General features: G+C 36.6%; 1 protein-coding gene across 1 annotated transcript in view; it reads right to left on the reverse strand.

Moving 5' to 3' along the window:
• LOC114141168 (FERM and PDZ domain-containing protein 4-like) overlaps positions 1–25,920 on the reverse strand; it is a 37,992-nt gene that overhangs the window by 9,676 nt on the left and 2,396 nt on the right. Inside the window, exons 2-9 of the mRNA XM_028011640.1 lie at positions 8,961–9,083; positions 5,680–5,831; positions 4,784–4,886; positions 3,969–4,014; positions 1,951–2,055; positions 1,637–1,744; positions 828–959; positions 248–367 (exon numbers count right to left, since the gene is read on the reverse strand). Of these exons, the coding sequence (XP_027867441.1) occupies positions 248–367; positions 828–959; positions 1,637–1,744; positions 1,951–2,055; positions 3,969–4,014; positions 4,784–4,886; positions 5,680–5,831; positions 8,961–9,083 (889 nt within the window). The remainder of the gene's footprint in view (positions 1–247; positions 368–827; positions 960–1,636; positions 1,745–1,950; positions 2,056–3,968; positions 4,015–4,783; positions 4,887–5,679; positions 5,832–8,960; positions 9,084–25,920) is intronic.

Raw genomic sequence — 25,920 nt, forward strand, 5'->3', positions numbered from 1 at the left:
AGATTTCCATAAAAATAATAATGAATAAACTTTATAAAATCATGTCTCCTTTTTTACAACCATAAACTAGTTTGTGTTGGTTTATAAACCCCCACAAAATTAAGCTCAATTTTCTCAACATTAAATCGTCTAATTCTGTTACCTTTCACCAGTTTCTATCTGGTACCAAATAGTTTAGATATGTGGTCATTTAAAGACAGTTTTACTGATTTAAATGTAAGTTTTTGGTCCTCCCACAGCAGCTTACTTGAACGTAGAGGTATTCAAACGCCACAGCGTCCCGGCGGAGCAGCTCCACTGGGTCCCTGGGCATGAAGCTGATTCGAAAGAAACACTTCATTCTGTTAGAACCGGGCCTCTGGGTCACCTGGGTTTGTAAACAAAGGAAAAAGGTGATTATTTTTGAAAAAAAAAAAAGTATAGCATTTTTTCATAGGATACTAAGAGCAATGCTTTTGGCTAGATCAGAATCTTAGTTATGTGATCAGTTTGAATAGGTTATCAGCTTTGTCAGAGAATAATGACCCTTAAATACTGCTTTAGCAGAACATTAGCTCTGAACAGTGTGGCATGAATATTAAAATTGTCCTTCTGTCATCTAGCCACTTCATTAGAAAGTAGCGGTCAACAGGAATTGGCGTGTGCCATGTGCTGCTTGTGTGTGCAAGAGCATGAGGGAGAGAGAGGGGTAATGCAAACTGTCACTCCTGCTGTGTCAGAGCTGATAAATTGCACCCGGGTCTAAGTACTGTCTGAATACTGAGCAGTTATGTGAGTGTGTGTTGGACAGAAAAGGGCACGGCGAGGGAAAACAAAACGCCTCTGACCTGAGTAAGCGTCTCCTGCTCGTGCAGGAGAAGCAGTTTGCTTCCAGAGCCTTCAGTCCTCTCCTCCAACACCAGGGAGAAGTGCTCAATGCAGCGGATCGACAGCTTCTCCTGCAGGGTCAGAATCACTTCCTGGAAAAACAGGAGAAAAACAAATGGAACAGCGACGCAATTTTATCTCTTTCTGTTCCAGTTAACAGACCATCAAAAAGAATGTAAAGAATACTTTTACCAACTAAAATCAGTACAGACTCAAAGACAAAAATAGTTTCGCCTTCGCAAAGCTTTTCCAGATATTTCATGCAACACATTAGGTTAAAACAATGCCAAACCACTCTATAAAAATTAGTTATACAACATTAGCAAAGTTTTTTTTTTTGTCTTATCCATAAAAAGGTAATACACCCTAAACTGCACAGATCTTCACAATCTGTGAAACATTAGCTGAAGCGCTGTTGATCACGTAAGTATCAAACTTTGCACAAATATGTCCACCAGTTATAAGTAAGACATCTTGAACTCACCCAATAATTTGTTAGAAAAAAAAAAAGTCATCTACAACAGTGAAAAAAAATGAATAAATAAATTGTGTGGATAAAATGAGTTTTGTAAAACAGGATGCATCTTAAAGAGCCTTTTTTTCTGATTTTGTCAGGGTTTTTCATTTTGGCTGCAGGGTTTCAAAGGTGACTGGATTTTGTATTCTCTGCAAGCGTGGGCTCTGAATGATTCTCCCTCGGTAAATAAAGATGCAGGAGCTGCTGCTAATTTTCTCAAGCCTGCCCCAAAGACACGGCGAAGACACGCACCTTGATGGAGGTACTGCTGTCGAAACGAAATGACTTTGTCTGCCCGTTTTCCAGGTAGACCTTCAGGACATTTGGCATGAACAGGAGAGAGTTGTCCTTCACCGGATTCTGCAAAGAAGGAATATCATCAGTGTGTTTTTTTAATCTGCGGCAATATAGTCCATTTAATATGTGAAAGGAATTAATTTTGTGATTGTCTTATCCATTTTGCATTCAGCAAACTGTCTGTCTTAGGCGGAAACCATCTGGCATTGCCTATATAGGTCATGCATAAGCATGTGTTTATTTGTGTGTGTGCATGGGGTGGTACTGACCGGGACCTGGCCGTTTATAATGACCTCCTCAGCAAAGCGCACTTTGACCGGATTGGACTTGAGCATGGCTTTTTTGGCTGCACTGATGAACGCTGATTTAGGAGACTAACAGACAGTTGTATAAAAAGAGAGAGAAAGAGAGAAATGAAGAATAGCATTTTTCTTTTTAAGTATTTCAAAATTCCAGCAAACAGCCTTTTAACCTGAAATTATTTTCACAATACTGGCTTCAGAATTAAATAGATGGATGAAGAACAGGTCAAGAAGTAAAAAAAAAAAGCAATCTATTCCTAATCTGAAGAATTAGAGTTGCCCCTATGAATCAACGGTGACCGGAATCAGTCAATTTTCTGATTGATCCTGACCGGTGACCATCTGGCCAGAGCCTCATACATCTGACCTCTTATCGATCAGTGAATGCACCGTATCTAAGCACCAACATTTCCCTCTGACAGAAACACCGAATAAGTGAAAGTTGTTACTGTAAGAAGAAGACTCTCTACTCAGAGTCAGTGAGGTGTTTAAAAATGAAAATGTATTTTCTGCTTCATTCCGGGAGCAATCTGTATTTCATTCAAGCTGCGCAAGAGTGAGAGAGAGCAAGACTTCAGCAGACAATAGGAAGGTTAAATCTAACAACAAAGTTTCACAATTTTATTCTTCAAGATTCAAAATCTACACATCATGGAGCGTGCTGTGATTTTTAATTTGGCAGCCTTCTGTTGTTTTTTGTGTTACTGCAATGATCTCTAATGTCTATGGAGAACATATGTGCAAAACAAGATGATAAGGTGACAGTTTACATTGTCAACTCTGTCATTGTTGATTGTTGTTTTTATACCTGGTCCTAGAGTTTTGAAAGTTAAATTTGTTTCTACAATTTGAAGTTTCACAAAATGTTCCGCTCAGAAAACAAACTCTGTTATGCAACTCTATAAATTATTCTTTCAATTTTTAGCAAATTGAAAATATTTTCTTAAAAAATATTTAACAGACTGTTAATGGTTTGTAGGAAAGACCATTAACAGTTTTAGTCCAAACTTTTTTTTAAAAATAGCATGTTAAACTTAAATTCCAAGTTACCTATAAAGTTGCCATACAATGCTCTGAGGGTATTTCTCTTTTAAATTAAAGGTTCCTGTCAAACACAGAGATGCCCTTCATATAAAAGCCTTTTCTGATTTTTCTGCAGCCACTGTCTGCTTCTCCATTTCCCCTCTGACAAAAATTTAAGCGGAAAGTTAAGGGTTTTTAAAGTGAGGTTCTATTAAAAGGATTACAATGGTTGTATCTTTCCTACATTACACGACTCTCTTGGCATCTTAATTTAGAATAAATTTCTATTAACTGGTCCTGGATGCTGAAGCTAATTGCTTGTTTGAATGGGGCCAAGACCAAAGTGGACTTCTACAAACTGAAAAGAGCTCCTACATCAAAAACATCAAAGTAGTTCATTACATTGCTACGTTATTGTGACCCATGAGAGGAGATATTAGGATTATTTACACAGAAAATTGAGGCAGGAGGTTGCGCATCATCAATAATCTTCCTGTCAGAAACTTGCAAGCAGTGTACAAAAACAATGAAAAGGCAGTAAGTAGAAACTCTAAGGTAGTTTTGACTATTAATTTTTCATTATTCACCACATATTTACTCTGATAGGAAACACTACACATTAATTATTTTCAGTACTTGTTTCACACAGGAAGATTATTGATGATGCGCTGGATTCTACATTCATTTCCCATGTAAATAATCAAACTTTCGTTGTAATCAAATAGTTAATGCACACAGGACTTAATTGTAATTAAAAGTGTATATGCAGTGGAATTGTATCTGTAGAATCTCTAAAAACAAATAAATTGACTTTATTGGAGTAAATTGCCCAGTTTGGGTTTGGCAGTTATTAATGTGCATCTCAAGTAGGCTTTTTTATTTTTATTTTTGCAGAAAACATCATTTGCTTGAAAGCATCAGTTACTATGAAAACAGATGATAAATCCTCTGTGTCTACTCACTGGATATGGCTGAACAACAGTCAGCATGATGGACTCTTTGCAGCTCCTGCAGCCAGCACACGGGGAAACAAGCAAGTCAATTAAGTCACGACAGAACAAATCACCAAGAAACGACGACAGCCTACAACAGGAAGAATATGATTAGCTCGGTCGAGGTGGAATGAAACGCCTCTGGCAAAGGCCGAACTGCTGCTGTTCAAACCAGAGGCTGTCAACCGCGCAATCATTAATCTTTCATTTTAATTTGAAAGGCAGAAATGCAAAAGTAATTTTTGTAAAACAGGGTTTTGAGTCAGGGTAAGCTGAGCGCCCTAAATTCTCAGTGTTATTTCTACTGAACAGCACTGCAATAAGAACGAAGCAGATGAGTGGAAAGCGTTGCTAATACACTGCAAGAACTTCTCTGGAGCGACACTAATAAGTGTCTTAATGAAAATTTAATGATTACGAGTTTAATCAGATAAAAACTTTTTGTTGCAGCGATAAATCCTGAAATGATTCAGTTTGGTTTATATTGTGCAACTTCACAAGACAAAGTCATTCCACTAGTTAGTTATTTCGTCAGATCTAGATCCAGTTATGTAAAGTCAAACTAAATCGAAGATACGATGCCTTCGAGTTATTTATTTTAAATTCCTCCATCCTTAGCAAGTATGTGGGGCCAGTAGAAAGGAACCACCTCCTTTTAGCAGAAAGAAACTCAAATGTCAAACATTCACAAAACAAAGGATACATATAACATTTTCCATGCCACTGTTTAGTATCAAAAGAGTAGTCATTTGAATATTTATGTCCAAAGCCATCTGGGCGTCTACCTGACAAGATCGATGACTCGTTCCCTGGGGGCTGAGCTGACTGGTTCATCGTTGATCATGATAATCTCGTCGCCCGGCAGCAGCTTCCCTTCAGATGGACCACCTGCACGCAGAAAAACATTGAATCGAGCCATATAGCTGATTAAAGTGCCCCTGTTGGAGATGCAGCTGGGGAGATTAGATTTGAATGTGATGAACAGAACTAACAAGAAAGTGTGTACATACACTTAACAAAATTTTTCAGTGAAAATATTTTACTTACGTTAAATTTAATACTTGGTCTTTGTCTTAATAATTTTTCTTGCAAATATGAAAAATTTCATTTTGAAACTGTCTTTGTTTCAGGAACCCAAATTTATTAAGGTTAACAGTTCAGATAGGCTAGCTGTTGTGGTTGTAGAACAAAACCTAAAAAAAATAATAATAATACTAACTTTTTGTCGCACCAATAGTTGCATTTGGCTCTTGAGTATTAATTATTTAGAATAATATTGATTTTTTCTTTACAAAGCCCAGTTTTATAGAACAAAATATGCTACCATTGACATTGAAGCGCTTGGAAGAATCAGTAAAAAGTTCCAAGTTGGAGAAGCATGTGTTAGCTTGTTAGCTAGCTAACTAGCTGCCATGTGCACATTGAGAGATGAACTCTTACACTTTGCTTTACAAAACATAATCACTTTAATTATTATTTTTTTGTCACATGTGCTTATTTTTTAACACATAAGTGTTAAAAGATAAGTAAGAATCTCAATTTTGCAATCAACCAATCACCTAACACTTATAGAAAGTGAGGAGACACAAACCCATTAGTTATTTCTACTTATATTCTTGCAAGGCAATAAATTGAGATTACATTTCACAGACAGATTTTCATGTGTGATTCTTACACTGACCTGGTGTGACAGAACGGACCACCACGGGTTTCTCACTACCAGCCACAAACCCGAAGCCCAGGACCGGGTCCCGTCTCATCTCCACCAGACGAGGGGCAGGAGGGAGGCCATCCAGGTGGACCTCCTCCAGGGAGCTGCTTTGGGACCCTTGGCTAGAAAACGCAAAGCAGAAGAAAAAAAAATATATCAGCAAAATCAAAGTGACTTAAAATGACTCAGGAGACATTTTCACTTTCAAATGACATTGGGGTTAATAGGCAAGATGGCAGGTACTGGGATACAGCCTCCCCAGCTGATTGGAGGAGGCTCAGTTAAAGAACATGTTCTACATCAAGCACATTAGCGAAAGATTAATGAATTAATCTCCAAAAAAGGAATAGTTTTAACACAAAGAGAGAATAATAAAATTACAATGTAGGACTTGAGCGGTTACATTAGGTGTTCGTAAATCACATCTTTGGCTCACAAGCAGAGCATTTTAAGCCAAAAGGCCATTTTGCCTGCTGCATTCATAAAACCTCCAGATTTGTGATCTGGAACCAATTTGCCTCCTAAAGGCATATAAAATTCTGCAGAATGGGGCGATTAAAAGTGCTCTGATTACTCAATCAGGTCACTATAATTCATGCTCAAACTGGAACAAACTCATATATGTCTGTTTTATATTCTGTAAAGGTGTTAACGTCAACATTATAGCAAAGGTTGATACTAGATGGTTCTACTCCTGTCACTAAGTTACAAACTCATGCAAAATAAAATATTTTAAAAGTTAATAGGTATCGATACAGGCTGTTGAATGTGGAGTTATGGGACTTTTGCACCAAGAAGTGATAATAAGCCAAAGTTTAAGAGTTGAAGGATTTTGTCATTTTCTGCCTGGGTTTTTTCTCACTAAGTCGGATTTCTACGGTTATTTTAAAACTCTTCCTGGACATCCTCAAGAACAAAATGTAACAAAAATGTATTTGCAATTTGAGCTAACAAATCAGATAAATAAGTAAAGGAGTTAATTATTAAGTTATTTCTAAAGAATTTTACATTTCTACTTGACAAAATTTGACGAAAAGAGCGAGCTTTGTTTTAATTGGACTCTTACAACAGCATTTTCTTACAGTAAGCTAAAAGTTGATCACAGAAGATTACATTAACTCACTGGTTTTCTAAGTGGGTATGAATTGGTTACAAACTGGCACATGGTCAGTATGAAATGTCCTGAACAGAGTTCACAATAAGGAAATTAGTTATTGTTGGTCCTTACAGTTGCAATTATGTCATCTTGTAATTAGAATAATCTGCCATATTCAGGTAACTAACAGATGTTGAGAGGATTGGTGCTTCAATAAAGACACTAAATATGAATATAAAACATCAAAATATGCTTACAAGACTTACATTAATCTTAGTTTTAAATAGACAATTTTTAATCAAAAGGTGAGAAGAAAAACATTTTGTATTGTGAAAGACAAAATGAAGCAAATATGGAAATGCTATATTTAAGTTACTATATTGTTTCAGTATCTCTTTCTAAAAACACAAAACAAGATAAATCACATGTTTAAGTAACTTCCTAGGGTAAATTTTGTTTGTGTAGTTACCTCTCTTTCATCTTGGTGGATCTCAAATATCCTGAGGCACTTCGTTTTTCAGTTCAATGCGTAGGGGAATAAAGCAATAAAAGTGATGCATGGCCAGAAAAAGCAACTGAGGCACTTCAAGCTTCACAAAAGTGGCGGCCTTATATTTTTGTATTTTACTTGCAATATGCCACCATTTGTCTCTTGCACAACTTTTAAAACAAGTTGAATCAGATAAAGATTCACATTTCCCTGTTCCTTTCCTGAATTGCAAGTCATTGCAGTCACCTTTGAGGAGTCACTAAAATGCAAATGCATCATTTAATTGCACATTTGGTCCCAAGCCTGAAATGTCTGTCTGAACGACACTGAGCAAGCGGAATGTAGGTTATTGAACGGGTGATGCACAGTTTAAGTGGAGGTAACTCACTCTCAGTGCCTCTAAATCATTTCCCTCGTCTTACCTTTTTATGGCTTAGAAACCTCCCTTGGCAGTCTTTGAATTTGTTATTGTAGGCTTTTATTTTGATAAGTATGACCATATAACTTCGCTGCGTAAAAACTGGAAGGACCTTAACTTAAAATGCACCCTCAAGAACAAACATGGTCCAACACCATGACTTTCATCCACATCAAGCTGTAGGACAAAACTGCAAACTAATTCTGAATAAAATCAATTGAGAATTAAAAACTGATTTAATCTGTGAAGACCAAAGCAGAGCAGCCCCACAAGAACCCAAAACACACTGACTTCTATAACAAAACCCTTCTTATCAAAAAGATAACAGCAAAAATCAAATATTATAATTTGCAGCAAAAAAGGATAAATTTAGATGTTAATGGAATTCGAGAAAATGAACAAGCTCAACACGTTATTTTTTTGAGACATGATGTCCCCTAAGCATGACATAAAGCCACACAGCCTATACTTCATGCAAACCTCTGCCGCCTAATGGTTATAAATGCAACACAGGATGAGGTTTTCACATCTCATATTAAAATGTTCCTTCAAACTTCAGATTTTGCTAAAAATAACAATTGAGCATACATTTGGTATTATGTGGTGATAATATGGGGAACAACAAAGGCAAGAAGAGCAAGAAATCATGCAAAGTAACAAAACAAAAAGACAAATTTTAAATGTCTATGAAGTATATGTAATGGCAATTGTTTTCATAGTGTGAGAAATCTATCTCAAAAATTACAAGTCTCAAATCTAAATTTAGCTGGGCTTTTTGTGCTCAAGTTCTGCCTGCCAGGATGTCCAAAGTGCGGCCCAGGGGCTATAAGCAGCCCTTAAAAAGATTTTGTATGGCCATGAGCCACAATTCAAGAACAGTACACGTTTCGTCAACCAACACAGGCAGTTGATGCAAATGGAAAACAGTTTGATTTTTTTTTGTTTTTGTTAAATATATTTTTCTGTCCTTATAGAAATCGATAAACCCCAAAAGGTTAGGACACTGTACCTGTTGCTTTCTTTTAATAATGAAAACCTTTCTATTTTTTTCATAATGATGTACAGCTCCCTTTTCAACACAAAATCATTCTCTTCAGTTTGTTTTTCTGAAAAAGAAAAAAACAAGGTTTCTAAAATTGGAAAAATGAGCAAAAATCATAGAAATAGAAGCAGTCAAATTTGGGCTATTTAATGAGTTTGTGATGTGAAACTGAGCAGTTGTAATACATAATTAAGATGGAGCATACTTGGTAAAGAAGTCCCGTCCATCTCTGGTGTTGTTCATGCTGTCCCAACTGTAAGGGGGCCCCTGAAGCCCTCCCCAGGAGCCCAGGCCGGGTGGGGGCCAGCCTGACGTTTTATTCCTATGGCTACAAGAAGAAGCAAAGAAAAAACAAATGATAACTGTACACAAAACATGGCAATAAACTAAGTAAAAAAAAAAAAAGACCAGAAACCATGACGAGATGGTTCAATGTATATTTGTGAGACCAAAACTAATCTACAATGAACTATTCCTCTTTTGTTTGACCCTTATTGGATCAACTTTTGTACAAAGTTCCCAATTTAAGTTTCCATACTTTTCACGACTCAAACTGCAATCAGGTTTAGTTCAAATATGGAAGTTTTATTGGGAAGCATGTGCCTAACTAGGTTTTAGTATCAAATCAGATGAAACTTAAATCTACACAACTCAAATTTTTCTACATTCAATGCAAATCTGTTAAAGCATATTTGTGATCCATGTTGGCTGTAAAAAACGGCAATAAAGTATGAATGTCAACACCGGTAAAAATAGATGGAAAAAAAAAGAAGGAAGAACGAACTACATCTCAAATAGTCATATAATGTTAAAATTTAATAATCTTCCTTTTTAGGTCCTAAAAGTCAACTGGTTCTTGGAATGTGTGTATTCCAATACCCATACACATTCATTAAATGCTGCTTTCAACAATTTTTTTATTTTTATTTTGGGGGGATTTGCATGTGTGGCGAAGGAATTCGAGACCATTTATGCTGTGAAAAAAAATCAAACCCTTATTAGAGTTGCATTGATCAATAGGATACAGATCAGAATCTAACAGTTTTCCCTTCATGGTCAGTTTTGATGGATTAATTAAATAAATCAACTATTTTCCATCTCTAAACCTATGAACCATAGTTTGTACTTTTACCAAAAATGTAACTTTGTTAGATTCCATCTTATCACAGAAATTGCCGCAAATTATGAATGAATGGAAATCAGTTCTGGCTTAGGAAAGCAACAAGCACTGTCAAAAGTTAATTATTCCGGTATATGTTCAGGAAAAATTGTAAAACTGGCTTTAAACTGAATGTTCAGTTTGTTAAAAATCAAACTATTGTTATTATTTTATCCTCAGCCAATTTATTAATCATTGGAAAGGGTATAATTAAGCGTGTTTGGCTTGAAAATATGGATTTAAATTATTGGACTAAAAACAAAGGTGAGAAACTCTTATTACAGCTTTATTGTAAGAACACTTGGGTCACATGCTAGGGCTAAAATGATATAGTTATACATTTGTATTTAACTTGTTTAAAGCATTAAATAAGAAAATGTTTAAGTATTTTGTCAGAATTCATACAGATTTGAAAATAAAACTTGTGGAATCCCTTGTAAAAGCCAGTTTAAAATCCCAGTCTAAGTAGGTCAAGGGGTTAAATTCAACCAGCTTTGAATCAATATACATTAAAAGACGTCATTTAAAATTCAATTAATGTAAACAAGTCTATTGTCTTTCACAAATGGATGGACTTTTTATGTTTCAGGTCATAAAATACGGAATAATGTTCAGAATCCCTAATATTTCTCCATTTTTATCCACGCCTGGAAAATTCTTACATCAAATTCCACACTTATTAAGGCTGCGCTGGAACACGGTTTGATTTACAACAAAAACAAACATTAAAACAGTTTCTGTGGTGGGATCTTCTTGTTTCAGAAAACCAAAAGTTACTGTGCGACACTCCGGTTTAGAATGCACTCAGTCCAATTACTGCGACTCCTCGTCTCTCTACGAGGCTCGCTGTGTGGCTTAGGTCTGCTTAGTGTAATCGACCACAGTCAAACAACTGCTCATTGATTGTGTAGCCTGGCAATCAATGGCTGCGAATACGAGCGCCGCCGTTGCTGTCGCACACCAGAATTATATGAGCGAAGCGAGGGAGAGAAAAGTCCTTAAGTGACAGCTGACTCGCTTATTGCAGATTATACTAACAACGTTGGTGATGGAGAACAAGAGGAGATGGAAGAAAAACCTGATATATAAATAATTCTCATGGGACAAAAATGCTGAAGAAATAAAAATAAATGTTTTCTATATATTCTGAAATCAGTAGTCAAGGAAAACAAACATGCATGTGGAGAAACTCTTAGAATAAATAAAAAATGCCTACTATATAAGAACATCGTCACCGTAAGAATCCAGATGATTGATTCCCACACTGTGCTGTCGATGGGTTGGATACATCTTTCTGTCAGGCCATTGCTTACAGTGGTTGGAAAATAAAATCCAGAACAAAAACAAAATACAAGTCTTCTTGCATGCTAAGCCTGATAAAATTGGGACAAAAATGTAAAAATTCTGCTACAGGTTGTGTATGAAAACAGTGATATTCCAACGCATCCATCAGTAAAAGGCAATAAAAAAGCCAGGAATCAGGGCATTCCTAAAAGCACCACTTTTGGGCTTCTTTTTCATTCTGTTTCAATCCGTGGATTTCTCTTGGAAGCTTGCGTTTCTGCTCATCTTAAGCGATCCGAATGAAAAAACGAGTGGGAAAAAAGCCCACAACGGATCCACCGCTACCACTGCCGAATCCCAATCAGAGGCTCTCGTCTTCGACGTATCCAGTGGCCGTGGTGTTAACGGTGATGCAGATCCCTTGTGTGCGGCCAGACATTCATCTGTATTTGTCATTGTGCTGCTGCTCAGAGCAGCTTTGGTCCAAACTGAACTAAACTGCTGCGGCCTTGCCTCCTTTATCCCATAATCCCTCTCATCACAGAAAAAACAAATCCACACTGTGTGTGTGTGTGTGTGTGAGTATTTTAGCGTGTGAGTCTATCCAGCTGTGTGTATTTGTGTCTATATTCTGAACATATAAATAAAACACTTGAAGATTTACCACAAAATATGTCGTCAGCATTAAGTAGTGTTTGCTTGCACCTGTATGAACCTCCTTATTTAAAGAACATAAAACGCAAACATGTTCACTGTTTGTGCTTGATAACTCATATGAAACATGATAAATTGAAAAGACATGCATATACAGTTATAATGAGTGACATGATATCAAACTATTGTGGTTTTAGGTCAACATGTATTTGCTAAATGCTAGAATAATAAAAGAGATATTTTTTAAAGCCTTCTTCAAAGTCCAGAGTTTAAGCAATGTGTGACAGTTCAGACGTTGAGTGTCATGAGTTTGAAAGTTTCAAGTGTAAAGAACTCGCACTCCATCAAGCTGCTGTAAAAAGCTTGTGAAAAATACAACTTGTGCAGTCCAAAGGGTATTTCTACCCAATACTAACAAAAAGTTTGCAAACTTCTGAATTTGAAGAAATAAACAAAAAGGTAAAATATTCTCAGAAATAAGAATTTCTACAAATCTCAACTAACCTAAAAAGGGGGAAAAGTTTAGTCAAAGTCCGACAGAAATGACAAAAGCATTTCTTTTGTCGTGGGTCTTTGTTTTACAGTTGATGTAAAAATGTGGTTTCAACTAATGCTTAAAGATACAATACATTATGCAAATTTTACATAGATATTACCTGCATTCATCCAAAAACCCTCATCAAACTGCAGCATTTTCTGACAAAATGAAGGTTGCTAAACCAATATCACAGGAGACAGCCATGATTTTTAGTATTGTCATATACATGCATTTGTTGTTGCAGTTCACTAAAGTCTTGCAATAACTATTTGCACAGCAAAACTGGAACAGGAAGATCGAATATTATTGCATTCCTGAGATAGATAATAAAGAAATGCAGTAGGTGCTTTCTTCAATGCTTTTTAGAAAATAAATGGCAGAATATGTTCCAAAGACAGGCAGGCAGACAGACATTAAACACAAGTAGGATGAAGGTTAAACAAGGAACTGTTAAAGCTTATATGCAACTTACCATCCAAGCTCCAAAGATAAATGATAAATGTTAACACAATCTCTTTAACCTACCAACAGTTATGTATATATGAAAGATGTCTCAACAGTCCACCATGGAGAGTTAATCTGAAGCTGAAGTGTCACAGACCTACTGTATTTGGAGTACAGTAGGTCTGTGACACTGGCATTTTTCCCTTGAACCATTTCGCTTCAAAAACATGGAAATTCAATATGTGCCCAAAAGGAAAAAAACAAGACAAAAAGCCCCCCCAAAAACCTGGTACCATGTTTCAAGACTTGCTTTGGCAGAAAAGGGCAGGATTTTCTTGCATTGATGCCTTCCATCAAGGCAATCAATTCATGTTTCTCAAAAACTTTGTCTCAGGGGATCCATTTTCCTCAGGCGTTCACTGTGTGTGTGAATGTCACGAACGACTCCTTCTTTCTTTGACACAAGGATTACTCCTCTGGGAAACATTATTTGTAATGAGACTCATTCAATATTGTTCAGTCTGTACTGACAAACACTTTGCTGCGAAGAAGACAGTGGCTAAAGGTAAACCTGGCAATGAAGAGGGCGAGATAAATGCAGAAGTTGGCATAATTATATGTATTTTATGTAATCAATTTTATATGATTTTGTACGCAAAGGAGTATAATGCCTCTTATTCTGAGTTTTTAGCAAAAACTGAACCCTGCTGATCCTTTCTAACAATACTTTTCCCTCCATTGAATTTTCATTACTAATCTTACAAATGTCATTACGGCTATTGATAAGGTCAAATCTTTCATTACCTTGTTTAAAAAGCTGACCGCTGGCTTGCACTCATTTTCTACACAACAATACACATCCACTTGCATAACCACCTTCACTGTGTAAGAGGTTTCAGTCAATGAACCACCCTTGCACCTGTATATGTATTTCCACGCTTGAAAGAGATGGAAAAAAAAAAAATGCTGAGCAATAGATGTCCAGCCTCATTTGGTACCAAAGTTAATGGTTACTGGGGTTGTCAGGTTGCTTTTTGCGGCATCATATGTCAAAACTGGACACAATGCAGCCGAGCCAGCTGGCACGGGGCATACTACTTAACCACCGCTCCAGTCAGCAAGAATGTGCTGCCATACACACACAACACATACCCAATAAACCCCTCAATTCAAATATACTGCTGCTTTGATTTAGATTCTTGTTGAAATCAATCTTGAACTAATGCACTTCTACAATAGTAAACTCTACAGCTTAAAAGTCATTATCTATAGGTCTAATGTTCCTCCTTAGAGGTTTCAATCCTTATCCCTCATGCAAAGCCATCAGTCATGTGAACGGTCCCAAACGCATTCTCCCGCCCGAACATACAATCCGACTCATGAAGAATAAGGAGTCCTCCGACAGCTGGCGTGGGCCCTACAGAGCCCGGAGCTTATCGTTGTCTCTGGGAGCCATTTTGGGATTACATGAAGCAACTGTGTCAGCTTAAATCTGCAGGGAAACTTTAGGAGCTTCTTTAAGACAATTTATGGTGTTGCACTCAGACATGTCAGCTTATGTTGTTTCTGTATTTTGCCCTGTATTCTGTGGTGTGAAACTGCATGCAAAATGTTCCCGTATCTACGGTGCACTGCCAGTTAGCAAGCTGAAAAAGGGGCTTTTGCCTTTAGTTACAAAAAAAAAAAAAAAAAAACGGTCACAAAAATTCCGATGAGAAAATGTGCAGCAACTAATTATCCAGATAATTCTGGATGTGTTTATTCTATGCTTTCAGAAAGCATTTTTGTACCCGTAATAATCAACGTATTGTGCAATTTTAGCAGTAAAAGGACATGTTACATCTCTATTCTTTTAATAAAAGCAGTTAGATCACATTATGCAATTAAGCTTTGAGATGACAAGTATTGTCCTGTTATTAATGTTTTAACAGATACTGTAATACTATTACACCATCAGCAGCAGAATGGATAATGCTAATGTCAACTAGCATTGAAAAAAAACCATAGCTTCTGTTTAAGACTATTCTTTAGGAACCGAGGAGAAATCATAGCATCTATCCATCGGTTGACTTAATTTTTGAATTTTGCAATATTTTGTCATTCTTTACATTGCTGTAAAGAATGACAGCAAGCAGTCATTCTTTACTTGCTGAGATCGGGCCTCACCATAGAGCACTTTTAAATCCCTCAGAAGGGTGCTGGTCAAAAGCTACTGCCTTTGACTAACAATTATCCTGTCTTTCTCTTCCTCACTGGATAAATTACCATATAAATCTTTATGTTTAAACTCAAATTCAAGCTGGAGTCTCAATTATCACCACTTTTTGTCCTAGGTGTCCATTGTGTTCTGCATTGACACCAAGGTGCAAAATCTAATTTCAGCTACCTTGTGATTTCCAGGCCATCATACTGAACATAACTATTGTGAGCTAAAGGTTTGAACTAAGTACTAAACTGATATATGTCTCTTAACTTGGTTTCTTGTGCTTTTTACATAACTTATAGCTCAAATACTAATTGAAGTCATTTTGAAGATATTTTACTATACTGACAGAGTTCTTGGCCTTTTGGGTTTGAACTCTTTCTGCCTCAACAACGTATGACTGTACATCTTTCCAGATTACTTTGACATTAGTTTCTACGTTAGATCACTGAGCCTTCACATTATGACAGTTTATGTAAAAATCTCCAATAAAACCAGAGAGATCTGATCTGTTTCTACGTATTACTCACACAAGATATCTATGCAAATTGAATGGATTCGCACAAAGGCAAAGAGCTCTCCCATTAAGTTTTACCCTACATTATAACAATAAAACTAAAAGCCACCTCCCCCAGGTTGCCCTCTCCTGCAGATTTCTTGACCACTTTTACACTCTACAGAGCATCTAGGGTAATTGCAGTTCATGCACAATTCAACGGGAAACATCCCCTTTTCCTCCATTTACGTTCTCAGCTGCCGAGTGTCCTGGATGCGACTGAAGACGGCAACCGCTTTTAGAAGAAGTTGTAGCTTAAGTGGTCTGGTGGAAAATACAAGAAGAATGCATGAAATATGTAAAAAAAAAAAAAAAAAAGTGTTTGGGTCACTTGCCTTTCAGCCTTTTCTTTAAACTGAGCTGAGTCTGCTTTTTTGACTCACTCAGCCACAAGCGACAACAGCTAAGAAATGGTGTCGTGAGAAATAAAGTCATTTTCTACTCCTGTAGCAAAAGAAAACAAAACAACAACACCTGCCTAACCTTTTCCACATCTGTCATGGTGAAGACGACATGTTTGAACACTGGAGATTCATCTAAATTAAGTAGATTTGTAATTCTGTCTGAACAAAAACGACACTATCTGACATTAATCTCTCACACAAATTGTCTTAATTGGCTTGTTAGGCTGTCTCCGTCTAACTCATCCTCATTAATTCTCCAACTTTAACACAATCTTTGCTCCAAGCATGACAACTTCAGCCTCTGCTTGACCCTTCCCCCATCCAATCCACATCTACAAGCCTCACTTGTGTCCATTTGCTGCCCTCTTTTTCCAGTCTGCTGTTCATAAATGAAACATTGGTACGTGTGGTTAAAAGAAAAAAAAGGGTATAACAAGTGCTTTCACTTCTAAGGCAACGTTCTGTAACCTTAGTGTCCGATTACAAGAAGCTCTGGTCTGCAGGCCTGACACAATTAAATATGCACACAAAGAAATTCCTTTTTGTGTCCCGTTGAACATTAAAATCCACTCTGCAAGTGTCCTGGATACGGTGCGGGGGGAGGATGTCTCCAAAGTATGCAGAATGTTTCATCTAATGTTGGAAGAATTTTGCTATGATGTAAAATTGCTGGAAAAAAGTTTTTGAATGTCTTGTTACTAAAACATTTGAAAATATAGTGCATGCACAAAAATGAGGAAGCTACAAAAACTGACCCATATAAACTAATCTGATCAGTTAATGTTCACTCTTTGGTTTCTCAAGATTTTCTTTCTTTTTTTTTAAGAATATGCAAATGATCCCTTGTCTCCCACTTATTACAAAATAACATACATCTCACAAGGTCAAATAAAACTTAAGGAAGCAAAATAACTAAAGAATACAAAAACTGAAGAAGAGATCATTAAGGATTGGAGCAAAGAGAGAGGGGTCTATAATTACTCCTCCTTGGACATCTCTCTATTTATAAACCACAATCATAAAAGTATTTCTAAGAAAAACTATATATATATATATATATATATATATATATATATATATATATATATGGAATCTAAATATTAAATATCTAAATATTTAACGTCAGATTTAAGAATTCAGAAAAGCTTAGACTTTAGGCTTGTCAATGAGGAGAAATGATGCATGTAAGGTTATGCACCACATGGTGATCCCAATTTCAATGACACTGACTTGTCGAGCGTTTTCACACAGCTCTGTGGTATTTATGTTGATGATCATGCATTGCATCAGTGCTGTCATTGGACTTTGCTTTGACCAGTATGCAAATGTATCCTGCTAGCAGACAAAAGTGTTGACAAACAATATAGACGTAAAAAGACTACAATTTAATGTGGTGTGTTACAGTTATTAAAATCAAAACTGACCTGGCTTGTAAAAAAAATTGAAATGCTGTAAAGTGAAAATCATTAATTGTTTTGACCAATCATTGCAGCTTTACTGCCAAAAGGCCAAAAGTCTGACCATTCAAGGCAGTTGACTCTGAATGCAGACTGCAAGATGTTAAGAGAAGTCTCCAAAAATGGAAAAATATTATATTTGGTCGTAGCGCAGACTTTTGCTACTGTACATGTCTGCACAGCCAAAAAGACAATGGATGAGAGTGACACTGACTTTTTTGAACACCAGAAAGTAGATAGAAGAAACTTATGTCTTGCATAAACCAAGAGACATAAGTATCTTGGTTGTTCAAGGTAAACAACATCATGTCAACTCTCAAGCATGGAACTAAAAGTGTCATGGTCCAGTGTGTCTTCAATTAAAAGCCATTATTGGACAAAGGTCACAACAAGTGCAATTAACAGTTTGTCACAAGCCAATAAAAGCGACACGCAGCGAGAGGGAAGCTGATGTGAGAATTCGATGAGAATTTTGAAAGAAAACCTGTTAGCGGGTGAAAAGCACTCAAGATCGCGATGGAGGTTTGCCTAAGAATTCACAAAAGTATTTCCATGTCCAGTCTAAGAATGGTCCAGTCAAAGTCTAGACCTAAATACATGGTCATTCATCCTTTCAATATGAGTGTCAGAGTTTTCATCAGTTGATGGTGTGTGTCTTTTTGCAGAGGTACCTGCAAAAATTTTCAACACTATCAACCTCAAAACCTCAAAAACCATTTTACCAACTAATAATCTTCAGCTATTAAAAACTATTATTGATGGATTTTATGGATTTAATATTCTAAAGTGAAATCGATTTTTTTTTCTGGATTTGGCCTTATGTGACACCATCATCACTATAACCCACCTGATGTATTAATTTGCATTTCTGTCAGCCATAAAGCTGCTATAAATACACAAGCCTATCCTGCTATTTGATGATTGTGGGTAAATATTGAATTTTTTTATGCTTCACTGTGTGTAATTAAGTCTTTCCGCTACAAATATACTGTTCTCTGAGACTGTAATAAAAGCTGAGCTGCGCTTGTGGTGATTAGTGGGATTGGGAGTTTTATATCCTCCAGGGATGAAACCCGGCTTCCTAAAAAAACTTTATTGGTTTTGGTTACGGAAACATGCCAGTGAGGATAATGGAATAAATTAAAAACTCTATAAAAACAACAATTCTTTGTGGGAGTTCATTGAAACTTTCATGCTGCTGATTTCAGAGCAACTTCCTACTTGTTATGCGACTAATTTTAAGACAAGGAATATGGTTGATACAGTAGAGAAACAATGTATAGACAGTGAACAATGTGGAGATGTTTCAGTATGTACACAGTAAGCTACATCAATCTCAAACGTCTGAACTGGCTGAACCTTTGACCTCCGCTGTCTTATATAACAACACAGCTCCCCCTCTAAGCAGGCCTACTTGTGCCTCATCTGCAACTATAAAACTTCAAGAGTATACCTTTATTCTGTTTTTTTAAATTATTCCACCATTTCCTTTATTTATCAGACAGTGACAAAGCAAGTCGAGAATTGGACAGAACATGTTCTTTCAAGCTGAAAGAACATGTTGCTCTTTCCTAAACTAGACTCCAACTCAATTCAAGTAATTCAGCATTACAGATTGCTGTAAGGTTTGGATGAAGTGAAGATTGCACAAGTGGATAAAGATGTTATACTTTAAATAGTCAGTCACACAATTATCAAAAGACTTGAGGAATAACAGTCCTCAATTTTTAGCTGTTAAAAATAGAAAATTAAAAATCTTTGGATATAGTCTTAAACAACTACTGTCTCAAGAGTAAGCCTTTAAATAAATAGTTACGTATGCTAATAGTTCCCACCAGAATCTGTTATTCTGGTGGGATAAACCTAGCATGTTCCATTTGCTTGTATGTGTTTTAAATGGACGGTAACAAGTACAGTAGATCCCTGGTATTCAGAGGAGTTAGGGACCACACCCGGCCTAAACCGCTAAACTCTGTTAAACCCCATCTAAACACTTATAATCGCCTATTTTAATAGTCCAACACATCAAATATAGTTTAATATGAATTTATATGTACAGTGGAAGCCATCTTGGCACTACAGAAGAAGCAAAATATCAGTTTCAAATTAATTTTAGCTTTTAAGTGAGTAGCCATTCAGCCACAAGGAAAATAAATGGGGCTCCTTGATTGGCTGCTGCGCAAACGCCAGCCAGTAATGTCAAGTAGCATCAACTGACAGATTTTTCTGTGTTGATGGTTTAGTAGTCGAGACCAAAGACCTGACTACCTCTACTTATCCAAGTCAGCTGGAGGGAGTTGTACATCAGCACTGCTTTTGAACACGGGGATGCATTCAGTTGTGCCATAAACAAAAAGACTGAAAGAATTACAAACGACAAGAACATCTGCAGTCAAAGCTCAGGCGTCATTCTGCCGGCTAAAAATACCACAGCAGGACAAGCGTCACTAAACGCTCCATGAATAAGATTACACAGGAGAATGGCTGATCATTAGGATGAATGAGAAACACTTAAGCTCACATTGTGCTTCCTGAATGATAATGTCGGAGAGAAAATCTCTTAAGGCGCAGAGTACGCTTAGTGAAAAAATAGGAGTTAGAATCTAAAGAACTGAAAAATAAAAAGTCAAACAATAAGAAACTGAACACACTCCCTTAAATGAATGAATTTAGAAGTGCAATAACCCAAAGAATTTACATTTCTCTGCAGGAAAGACAGAAAAACAATCACCTCCTTTTAGGGATGGTATTTTAGAGGCATTTCTTAAAAGTAATTTTATAAAGTCTCCTTTTGCAATCAAATTCTTGTGATATAATTAGCTGCCTTGACAATAATAGCATTCAATCTGTTGTACATTCATCTTTTCTCATTAATGAAAAATATCAATCTTCTTCTCAGCTTATCTGCGATTGGAGGTAACGATTGTAGGAGGAAAACCCAAACATCCCTCTCTGTCTTGACATTGTATTAAAAACTTCTGTATATTTTAACAGATCCAGTTGATGTAGAATCTAGAACCAGACTCAAAAAGAGCCGTCTACCTTATTCCAAGTGGGAAAAGTTGACTGCTTTAAACGCAGTTATAGGCTGCTCCAGTGAGATAGTCCAGGTTCATGAATGTTTAAACCCTACATACTGAATGCTGAATAGATTCTGTTAAATAAATTGAAATTACTTTGGACTGTATGTGCATGCATATGTATACATGCATGTAAAAATACCACAGCAGGACATGCATGTATACATGCACATACAGTCCAATGTGTACATTTTATTTGTTTTTACTTTGGCTTAGGATGTGTCTGGATCCCTGGGGCAGGATCACTGCTCAGACCCAGTTGGTCAGAATGATTTGCTTCTATTGATTTCTTTGACTGTAATAAAATGATTCAAGAACTGGTGGTAGTCTTCCCAAGAGATAGGTCAGTGGGTGAAAGCTGTATGACACTAATACAGCCAATTCACTGTCTAGCTTATAGCTTCTGTATGAAGCTACAACAGCAAAACAGTTGGATTCTCTTAGATTGACATAAAGTTCAAATGTAAAACATAAAAAACAATGGCAATAAAAATCTTTAATTTTTTTGTAGCTTCCTCCTGCTCATTTTTCTAGGCTCATTCTAACATTTAAAGAAGTAAACCTTGAATGCAAAGTCAGAAAATTGCCAAAATTTAAAACATGCATTTACTAAATAACAGCTTTTATAAAGGTCTCGAAACTGTACAAGCAATTCAAGTGTACAATGACCAATGCTGTTACTTAGTCCAACAATGTGAGTGTTTATATTAAAGTACTAAAGCTTTCCTTTTTCTATACACCTTGTAGAAAGACTTGATATTGCTACAGTTATTCTGCAATTCAGATAGACTGCTGAAGAAGATGCTGTCCACTTTTTCTCACTCTCCATTTATGCATTGCAATTTGCAATTATTGCTCCCATTTATTTTGTCTTCTCTCAGCGATTCCGTGGTTTCATTATTCCAGGACTCTTGGGTGGATGCTTTCTTTTTGTTTCGCTACTTTGTAGATGAAGCCATTTAAGGTGATATTGCTACCATACGTATACTACCATGTACTTTTAGTGTTCCTGTGTGTTGCCATCTGTTTTCTGAATTACATGACTGAACGGCTGCTATATTTCTTTCCCATAAAAGCACACCTTGTCAATTTTTTCTGAATTTATCTATGTTCCTTGACTTGACTGATAAATATAGAGATATTGAAGTTGTTCTCACAAATTACAGGGACAATAACTCAAGTGATTAAGCCTTGAATTATTATTTTGATTGGCTTTTCGAAAAAGTGTTGTTACGGGTTCGATTTCAAGCCAAATACCAGATCTATATGTTATTATGATGTGCGCTAGACGAAAGAGGGGACTGAGTCAGCAAACAAAAACTCCTAAAGTCATGTCATGGTTACAAAGAAGCATTTATCTACTGATACAGCAAAACCAGATGTGCCTATTTGTCAGCTCAGCAGTGTCTCCTTCAAACTAAGGCTTCAGTGGGACATGTGCACAGGAAAGAAAGTGTTTATTCATGTTACATTACACTTTATGCTCTCCCGTTGGCGAGAGTTCAATAGGAATGTCTCATTTTTGAATCAGTAAACAACTTCAGTCAGCTTTTGGTTTGAGGGAGATGATGATGCTTCCTCTGAACGCTGTTTGTCTTCGCTGCGAAGCAAAGACGAGGGAAGGAAGTTCAAATCTTAAGAGTGCAACAAACACAACGGGTTAGTGCATCATTTGCATACGTGATTAAAACTGGTTACATGTCAAAAGGGGAGCTGGAGACTTTCTGCAGCACTGAGAGATGACTGGAAATTCAGGGGAGAAAAAAAGTGACGATCATAAGCTAGCAGTATATTAGTGTTTGCCGGAAAATGAATCTCTTGAGAAGATACAGCTGAAAATGCAAGACTGATGAAAGCGGAGCTGATATCTTTTATGAAATAAGCTCTGTGGGATAACAAATGTCTCCTACGGCAGGCTGAATTAAACTTGCGACTCTATGAAAGCAGCCCGTCCCCAGTATAAATTATAAGCAGGGACAGTGCAGGGATAAATGGATGGATGCGCTGCCATATGAAGCATAGGTAAGAGACGCAGAGAGTGAGAGAGACGTGTGATTTTATGTGTAAGATGAAACAGCCAGCTGAGTGTTCATGTTGGCGACCTACCCTGCACTGATCACCGACCAAATCCCTTAGGAGGATTATCCAGACTCAAATCAAGAAAATCGTGCAACTTTAAGGGTCAACAGCAGACAGTGAGAAAAAGACAAATGAGGAGGAGGGGTTGGCTGAAACGTGTCATAAAAAATGACCTTTGTGATGTTTGTAGTTAAAATTAAAACAAGTTCAACACTACGGATACACTTGCAAGGAGCTGAATAAAAAATTGCTATTGGAAAGCAGTAAAAAGCACTAAATGTGAAAATTATTGTTTAAGTGTATTAACTGTTACGATTTTGCTTTTGTAGGCAGTCTGTAAAGACATGATGTTGGGGAAACTAATGTTGTTTTTTCACAAAGTCACATGTGCCACGTTTACATGCATCTCACTATTATAAGTTACATAGTTTTAACATATTTAGCACTTTTAAGTGAATTATTGAAACAATGCACTTTAAAAAAGTTTCCCTGAGACATAAGGAAGAACATCAGGCCCACAGCATCACAGATACACCACCATACATCACAGTGGATATGAGACTTTTACAATTATTCACCCTTTGTTGGATTTTTGATCCCCAAAATTAAAGTATCAGTCCTGTTTAGATGCTTATATTTTTGATGGTAAGAGAGTAAAGGTTTCCAAACAACCAATTTGCCTGTAGATAGTGTCTATTGGGTGTTTTTTTAGATTCTGTGATCCCAAGGTGACAGTTTTGTCCCATCTGTGAGAGTAGAATGAAATCTTTAGGGAAGCAGCCATTTTCCTGCTGCTATTTACTTACTTATGAAGATCAAAACATCTTTTTTGCTTTACTTTTTTTGAAAAGTGGCCAAAAAAGTCTCAATGTGAAAGTACCCAACTACAATAAAAATACATTTATTTCCAGGTTTTTTCATATTTTTACCAGGGTGGTTTGCCCTCATAAAATGATCTGGGGCACATTTTTACTTGCATGTAGAAATAATATATTTTAATACATTTCTTAGGGCTGAACATAAACCCAAAATGTTTAAGTTTTGCTGAGAAAATGCCTCCATAAACTGAATCTATAGTAGTACTGAGATCTGTGTTCCAGACCCCTCAGCGCAGTCTGGCTACAAAAAGAGGCAGGATAGTTTAAGACTGAAAACAAAGGTCAGCCTCGAAGCCAAAGAGGCTGTTTATCAGTGTCGGACATGATGGATTCAGCTGAAAATCCTAAACAACGATGGACAGACATTCCTCAAAATGACCCTGAAAAATAATAGAACAAAGGATGATGGGATTGACAGGTGGTATACACCACTGCGATGTTGCTCATTAAAGTCCCAAGTTAATTTGATCAAAGTGCCTGTCTGGGATAATACACAAGTAAAATTTCATGATGTTTGTGAGCACTATTAAAGCAACTAATGGAGCCACAGTTTAATAAACTCTGTTCTAGATCCCACAATGACTCACATGGCCTGGTGAAATCAGCAGCCATTGTTGACGCCGTTGTCTGCGTTGTGACAGAAGCTTGATATTCCAGGCGAAAAGGCTGAAAGATGCAGGGCATCTCCTCCATATCAATGCAGGTAGAGCTAGTGGAGTTTTCCCAGAACACAGAAACAAGCTCTCTTAAATCATATTAATCCCATTTAGGATGACGTCATGAACATTTAATTTCTGCTGTTAATTTAAAGGAATAAAAATTGCTAGTTGGAGTCTTCTTCACCTCAAGTCTGAACTTATATGTAATGAAGAAAATTGGCTAATTTATACCAGAATTTGGTGACTGTAGTGTAAAATGCAAAGATATGAGAGATTAATAGAAATCAAATAGGGATAACACTATAACAATGGGGAAACAAGTGGATATATTCAGTATAAATTGGTGTAATTTGATCCAAATGCTAACATGATATCATAAACGTGCTAAGCACCCACCCAGCTAACATTGAACGTTGTCATGATTGTTGGGCGAATGTTTGCGGTCGTCAAAATCAAACACCAATAAACCTTGTTGGACATCGTCTGTCAATGCTCTTATAAAAACGTCCAACAGACATTCAGATAAAGCTCAGACAACGCCAGAGACGTCAACTTTTTCTAACAAGACAAAAATAATAAAAATAAAAAATAAAAATAGTAAAGGTCATAAAGATATATATATAAAAAAAGATATAAAAACCGATTAAATAAAATCACTGGAAAAATCTTTTTTTTTTTCTCCACACCGAGAAAAAACTCTAAAGAAAGCAGCATACAGAGCTTAAATCAAGCATCGATCTAGAAAGTTGGGGGATTTAAGTGAATAAACATGGTGTGGTTTTTAAAGAAACTGCTGATCTCCTGCAATTTTCACAACTATCTTGCAGGTTTACAGAGAATGGTCCTAAAATAGAGAAAATTTCCACTAAGAGGCAGTTTTGTGAGCAAAAATATCTCGTTGATGTCAGCCGAGAATAGGCACACTGGTTCGAGGTAATAGAAAGGCAACAGTAACTCATAAATACTTTCTAAGGCCAAGGAGATCAAAATACCATCTCTGACTGAAAACATGTTCAACCTTTAAGCAGAAGGATTACAGCTAACAATAAGAAAATGAGGCTGGTCAATGATAGACCAGATTGGTAGTGGTATAAAGATATGGGATATTCTTGGTAGACTTTGATGACCTAATCAGAATAATTTGAATCCCATAATCTACATGAGTATTGTTTCTGACCATGTCCAAATCATAATATTACAGTAGATCTATTTTCTTATGGTGACTTCTACCATAATAACTACCTGAAACTAGTCGGGTGTAAACAAAGTACAGATTCTGGTAAGAATCACTTGAGTATCATATTTTATTTAATGGACATCATCCAATTCCACTTCAGAAAGAACAGTTTTAACACTCAGTCCTTGAGCTACAAAATAGACATTTTACTTGATTTTATTTGACATTACCAATGTTGAAAATGTAATTTAACTCCAAATATATTAGCTTAATAGTGCATTATAATCCCAAGCATTGTCATATGGCTCTTGGTACAATGGAGCTCTGCCCTCAGAAGTAGCAACATGCATTTGGCACACATTGCTGAAACCCAATACACTGAACACAAACAAGCAGTGCTGGCTAGTTTCCCTGCCAAAAGCCAACACAATGAAGCCAAGAAATGCCCCACACAGCAGAAGCTGATACAGTTACTGTGTCTTTAGGACTCATAGACTGGCATCTTCAACGAGACGGACTGGATTGATTTTCTTGAAACTAAGCCATACGTGAATCAACAAATGTCAACATTTTCCACTATTAGAATCAGCAGA

The sequence above is a fragment of the Xiphophorus couchianus genome, chromosome 24 (assembly GCF_001444195.1).
Source record: "Xiphophorus couchianus chromosome 24, X_couchianus-1.0, whole genome shotgun sequence".
Lineage (NCBI taxonomy): Eukaryota > Metazoa > Chordata > Actinopteri > Cyprinodontiformes > Poeciliidae > Xiphophorus > Xiphophorus couchianus.